At 51.9% G+C, this 6,755-nt stretch overlaps 1 protein-coding gene across 1 annotated transcript in view; it reads left to right on the top strand.

Moving 5' to 3' along the window:
* Positions 1-525: 525 nt before the first annotated feature.
* Positions 526-6,755, top strand: part of COL26A1 (collagen type XXVI alpha 1 chain) — a 166,724-nt gene continuing 160,494 nt past the window's right edge. Inside the window, exon 1 of the mRNA XM_059691838.1 lies at positions 526-742. Within this exon, the coding sequence (XP_059547821.1) occupies positions 585-742 (158 nt within the window). The 5' untranslated portion in view covers positions 526-584. The remainder of the gene's footprint in view (positions 743-6,755) is intronic.

The raw sequence follows: 6,755 nt of genomic DNA, 5'->3' as shown, positions 1-6,755 counted from the left end.
TGTGCAATTGTTTGGTCCAAAGAGCCCTGGACAAGGAGCGTGTATTTTTCTGGCTTAGTTTTTGAGCCTCAGTTTTCACCTCTGAAAAATGGAGCGAACCTAATAGGAGAGCAATGTTGTGGGGATTTAAACAACTTTGCCAGGTGAAATCGCCAGGCAAGGAGTGGGTGCTTCACAAAATGTTTGCGGGTCCTCAGAGGGTTTGGTTGGTTGGGAAGGTTCTAAAGAGTGTGTGTGCCGGGACCTAGGCGCAAGGTCTGGTTTTCAGGACGCACGGCTTCAGGGACCCCCAGCGAAGTTAGAACTTCAGCTCTGCGGCCACTGCCGCCTCCTCGGCCCCGGCCCGCCGAGGGTTAACGAGAAAGCCCCACGCCCCCTTTGACGGCGTAGAGCCCACCTCGCAGAATTTGAAAAGGCGGCCCTGGAGAGGCGTGGGCGCCCCCCGGACACTTTCAGCTCGGACCCGGGCTCGCCGGCTCGCTCGCTCTTCTCCGGGCGGGGGCGGCAGGTCTGGTCCCGCCGCGGGTGCGCTCCCCACGGTTCCCGCGCCGGGGGCTCCGCGTCCCCGCAGGCAGCCGCACAAGATGAAGCTGGCTCTCTTTCTGCCCTGGGCGTGCTGTTGCCTCTGCGGGTCGGCGCTGGCCACCGGCTTCCTCTACCCCTTCCCGGCCGCAGCCCTGCAGCAGCACGGCTACCCCGAGCCGGGCGCCGGCTCCCCCGGCAGCGGCTACGGGGGCCGCCGGTGAGTAGCGAGGCCGGCGGGGCCTGGGGGCACGGGCCGTAGGAGGCTGGGAGTTCGGGGCGGTGGAGCACAGGGGGCTGGGGACTTCAAGGACAGTGGGGCCTGGGGGCGCGGGGCGGCGGTACCTGGGGGCTGAGGACGCGGGGTGGCCAGTGCCTGGGGCTGAGGACTGGAGGGGGGTTGCAGGCGCGGGGCCCGCCCTCTCCTCCTTGCTCTCCCAGCCTTCTCGCCTGTGGCTGGCGGCTGCGAGCGGAGGTGGCGGAAGCCCGCGGCGGGGCGAGGCGGCGGCCGGGCCGGCTGCGGTTGGGTGGCCCCGTCCCCGGACGCCCGCCGGCTCACGTGGCGCCGCCGCGCTCACCTGCACGGCCGCGGCTTTGTGTTGGGCAGCAGGTTCCCGGGTTGCCAATGCCGTGCGTCCGGGTCCCCGCCCCTCCTGCCGGCTGCCCGGGGACGCCGGAGGGTCACTGTGTCCGGTACTTGGGCGGGGTCCGTGGAGGAACCTCGGCCGCGGCTCCTCAGCCACCTGGAGACAGTACCCTGCGCGGCTGGGATGTGCCCGCGGCGGGTCCAAGGAGCCGGTCTCAGAGCCCGCAGCGCCCGGACCGCGGCGGCCTCCTCCTCCGCCGGCAGGTGGCGCCCCGGCCACTCCAGCGAAGCTTGGGGCAGCGTCTCCTCTCACCGGGATCGAATTCCCCAAGAAAACGCGGCAGCACGCAAGTAAAAGCTGCCAAAACGCCTCCTTCGCGCAAGTCACTCGAAATTAGCTTTTCCCTTTTGAAGAATCATTACGATTCACACGGCTGTAGTTCTCTAGAACACACAACCTGCATTCGTACCATCCATCTCTTTGAAGCTAAAACCACTCCAGCGTGAGCTATTAGATGATTACCTTTCCTTTAACGGAGGAAATTGAGGCCAAGAGAGAGGTCCCATTGGCGACTCAGGACGGACCTCCTATATGCTTCCTCCAAATCCGTGCTTTCTGGCGCCCTCCTGCTTTGTTGCTATGGAGGAAGGCAAGAGACAGACCCCAAATCTTTTTCTGCTTGTACTAGTATTTACCAAACCTGGGAGGGCGACCAAGTTGAATTCTGGCAGTGCCTTATAGGAAGGAGACAGGGATATTTTGTGCTGGGAAGAACATACACTTAATGGCTGGATAAGGCGAGACTCAGAAAAGCTTATAAAAACGCTTCTGGAAAACTTTGCACGAAATTTTATTTCCCCTCTTCTGTTTGGAAATACTTACCCAAAGTTTCTATTCTCCAAACGCCCTCAGTAGTGTGGCCTCTGCACAATTCCATATGAGAATAGTCTGAAAAATAACCTTTTCAAGTTGCAGAATGATAGGTATAGCATGATCTCATTTATGAAAAAAAACCAAAACGCTCTGATTTCTGTCTAGGTATGTAAGTGCCTGGACAAAAACGTTTGTAAGAAACCATTTTCCATGGTTACCTATATGGAGAGACCTGGAACTGGGGGTGGGAGGGGAGAGAGTAAAAGAGAACTTCCATTTTCCCCCTCTGCCTGTGTCTTGTTTGCATGTGTTGCAAGGAGCGGATATTCATGCATTACTTTTGTAATTAAAAAATGTGGGAAGGACCCCCCCCACACCCCCCCAGTTCCTGCAGCTTGGAATATGCACTCTGAAAGGAGCTGAAGTGATGTGCATGAAGGCAGTGAATGACTGAAGATGGGGGTTCTGGTGTTTGGTGGGCTGGGACTTGGGGACCTTTGCAGAAACTTGGAAGGGATTGCTTTAGCAGAGACCCAAAAGGCCCTAGCCAGTTTGGCTCAGTGGAGTGAGCATCAGCCCAAGGACTAAAGAGTCATGGGTTCGATTCCAGTCAAGGGCACATCAGTATGTTTCTCTCTTTCTCTGTCTCTCCCCCTCCCTTCTACTCTCTCTAAAAATCAATGGAAAAATATCCTCGAGTGAGAGTTAAAAAAAAAGAAAAAAGAATGAGAGAAACCCAAACAAATGTGGCAGTCTTCCAGAACTCTCTCCGTCAGATTGGGAGCAGGGAGAAAGCATAATTAGGTTCAGGGAGGATCTGGATGAATTTGTAGAAAGTAGGATACTAGGAGGTGTTAAAGGAGGCTTGGGGCAGGTTCCAGATGCTTGAGATTGAGACTTCAGAGCATAACTGAGCCCTTCCGCACGAAGTCCAGTGGACACTGCAGGATTGAGCCACCAGTCACAGGTGGTCCATGCCCTTGAAATCCAAGAGCCCAGAGGTAGACGGCTTGGGGACAGTGTTTGGCCTGGTGCCCTTCACAGCTTTGGCTTTGTACGTGTGCTTATAGTGGCTTGGTCTCAGTTGACAGGCAAAGCAACAGAGCTGCTTTTGACAGATAGCCTCCCTTTTATTTCATGATATTGTTCCTGTTGGTATCTGATTTTTGTGCATTCTCTCTCTCTCTCTCTCTCTCTCTCTCTCTCTCTCTCTCTCCATGTGTCTGCCCTCCTGGCCAGGAGTCTGGGTCTGAAATGTGTTGGGGGCATCTTGCCTTTGCTCTCTTCATCTCCATCAGAAGCCCTTTGTTTAAGTTATTTTGGCAAAGAGGACCCCAGTTCCTCGGAGGGTCGTTTCCAGTAGAATCTTGCAGAGCTGGCCCTGGCTGGTGTGGCTCAGTTGGTTGAGTGTTGTCCTGTGCACCAGAAGGTTGCCAGTTTGATTCCCAGTCAGGGCGCATGCTCAGGTTGGGCTCTATCCCCTGTGGGGTGTGTGTGCAGGAGGCAGCCCATCGATATTCCACTCACATCAATGTTTCTCTTTCTCTCTCTCTAAAATGCAATAATAATAATAAAAAAAATCTTGCAGAGCTGTTCAGATGCCAAATAAAAGCTGAAGGGAAATACAACATTAATTGCTTGGAGGCCTGCACTAAGGACTGAGTCCCCCCAACTCCCTGCCCCAGTGCCCCAGTTCTTCCATTCTACCCTAGTAAAGACAATACATTTGTGACACTCTTTAAAGTATTCAAGTCTCACTCCTTCCCTCCCCCCTCCTACAGGTGTTTATTAAGGGTCTTGTCTGCTGTCTCCTCATCTCTATGTCTAACCTGAAAGGAGCCAAAACAGCAGCAGGCGATCAGGGCTCAGGACACAAGGAGTAAGACCAAAGAAGGGCCTGTATCCCTTTCGTGGAGCACATCTCCCAGCTGGAGGAGGGAGAATTTTAATTTGGATAAGAGAGAAAGTTTTAATATTACTTCTTAGAGAGTGTTCTTCTGACTAAGAGAAATCAGAAGAGCTGTGGGACCTGCCAGATTTCAGCAGAGGAGGGAATGGATATGTCCAGAGAGCAGGTCTGTGGGCCAGGGGACAGAGGACAGTGTTTCTTTTTGCTTAGAGCTGGGTCTAGAAGGAGGCAGGGGATTGGGTGGTTGCTTCCTCTTGGCCCTGAAAAAAGGCACTCGTTCCACAGACCACTTACTCCTATACAGGGCCTGAGGCCCGAGGACAAATGGAAGTTACATACTGTAGGGCTAAATAGGCTATGAATCAAGCGAATGATGGTTAAAGAAGTAGGTTCAGTAAGTTCCGTCCTCCAGAATATACCTTCACAATGGCCTGGAAGGCAGATGCAAATGAGGAAATCTTACTCCCTTAGAATTCTGCTCTGGAAGATGTCTGCAAGGGGAGGGCTGCCCTGGCCCATCTTCAGCCCTGGATTCCTCTCACACTGTGAGGGTGATGCACAGACGTACAGACTCCTTAACCTGCATGTCCAACTTCAGTCCATACCCCTTAGACTAGAAGTGGGCATACGGTCTGTGGGGTCTGCCCTTGAAGGATGGCCTGGGAAAAATGGCCCTGGCTTTGGGTTTGGGCCACTTGGGCAGGGAGCCCGAGCCCCCAGAGCTGGGTCTAGAGGAGGCAGGGGATTGGGTGGTTGCTTCCTCTTGGCCCCACAGACTCATCATTTCACAGGAGGAGCACAGCGAGAGCAGGCAAGAGCAGGGTCCTCCCAAGTGTAGGACCCAGGCAGAGCCTCTCTGTGGGCCTAAGGGCCACTGCTTCTCTTACCACAATGGGGTGGGGGCTTCTGGCTCTGCCCCTAATTAATAATGTGAACTGGCACACGTTCCTTAACCTCCTTGAGCCCCAGTCTGTCTGATGAGTACCCCATGGATTCGGGGTATGAGGCTTGCTGGGAGGGCATGTGCACAAGGTGTGGAGAACAGAAAGGGGTACACAGATGCTGGGTTTGCAAAATGCAGATCTGGCCTCATTCCTTTTGGCCCTCACTCTTAAGCCTTCCTCACTGTGATCAGAAGAGTCCAAGCTGTTTAGCCATGAGTGCAGGCCCTTCTCCAGCTCACACAGCCACCTTTTGGCCCCCTTTGCTGCAGGCCACCCCTCCTCCTCCAGCCTGGCTCGCTGCAGGTCATCCAGGTGTGCTCTTGCTCCAAGTCACACCTTCCATGATGCTGATACAAATGAATAAGTAGCAATTTCTCTTGAACCCTCACCAGGCGAGGGTTAGTTTCATCCTGTCCTTTATCTGCATGAACCTGTCATTCTCACCACACCTTTCGAGGCTGCCTACTCCTTCACTACCACTCCCCATTCCGCCATTATTTTGGACACCCAAAAGTTCAGGTGTGTGGCTCACCAATGCCCAGTGACCACTGGACTGGATAGTCCTTTGTTGTGGGGTTGTCCTGTGCATTGCATAATGTTCAGCAGCAGCTAAATGCTGTAGCTCACCCCCACCTCCCAGCTGTGACAACCAGAATGTCTCCAGGCACTGTCAGGTGTCCCCTGAAGGACAAAATCACACCCGTTAAGAAACATTGTTCTCTCTGAAGTCAAGCATTTTGATTTGGGGACACTTAAAGATATTTTATTTAAATTGTTTTCAATGGATACTTTCAAGCTTACACACAAGTAGAGAGTAAAATAAACCCTCGCCCTAGCTGGTTTGGCCTGGTGGATAGAGCCTCGGCCTGTGGACTGAAGGGTCCCTGGTTCGATTCCAGTCAGGGACATGTGCCTGGGTTGCCGGCTTGATCTTCAGGGGTCGTGCAGGAGTCAGCCGATTAATGATTCTCCCTCATCACTGGTGTTTCCATCTCTCTTCCTCTCTGAAATCAATAAAAATATATTAAAATAAAATAAAATAAATCCTCATGGACCCTCACTGGGATTTGCCAACCATTACATTTTGCCACTTATTTTACCCCATCGCAAATACTTGTTGCCTGTGTGTGTGTGTGTGTGTGTGTGTGTGTGTAGTATTTTAAAGCACATTCCAGACTTTATGTTCATTTCACGGGTAATATTCATATACACCTGATCCCTTATCACCATGCCATTACCACATCTAACAAACTCACAGTCATACCTTACTACTACTACTACCACCATTCCTACTATTCCTTTTTATTCCTTATTATTGGCTCTAAAATTCAATGCACGTTCATATTTCTTCAATTGTCAAAAAACACGCCATGTATCTTTATTGTTAGTTTGTTCATATCTGGATCTAAATAAAGTCTACTTACTTGTTGTTGTATCTCCTAATGTAGACGTGTCCTCACTCGTTAAAAAGAATGCCTTTTCCCCGTAACATTGACTTGTTGAAGAGGCCAGTTGTCCTATAGAAGGCCCATGTTCTAGATTTGTCTGATTGCTTCCAGGTGGTGTAATTTGATATTCTACTCCCTGTATCTCTTTTATAATGAAGATTAGATGTAAAGGTTTGATTAGATTTAATATCTCTTTTTTTGGGGGGGGGGGCGGGAGCAAGAATGCTTCATACCTACATCCAATTTATTACACAATCAAAATGTGCTGTGAACTGAATGTGCTCCCCCCAAATTCATGTATTGAAGCCTAACCCCCAATGTCATGGCATTTGGTGTTAGGGGCTTTGGAAGGCGATTAGGTCTAGATGAGGTCATGAGGATGGGCCCCCATGGTGGAATGAGCGTCTTCATATGAAGAGGAAGAAAGACCAGAGGGTCCCACCCCCTCTCTTTTTTTCTCCCTGCCCCGTGA

This window comes from Myotis daubentonii, chromosome 4 (genome assembly GCF_963259705.1).
Source record: "Myotis daubentonii chromosome 4, mMyoDau2.1, whole genome shotgun sequence".
NCBI lineage: Eukaryota > Metazoa > Chordata > Mammalia > Chiroptera > Vespertilionidae > Myotis > Myotis daubentonii.
This window is presented reverse-complemented; position numbering and strand designations above follow the sequence as displayed.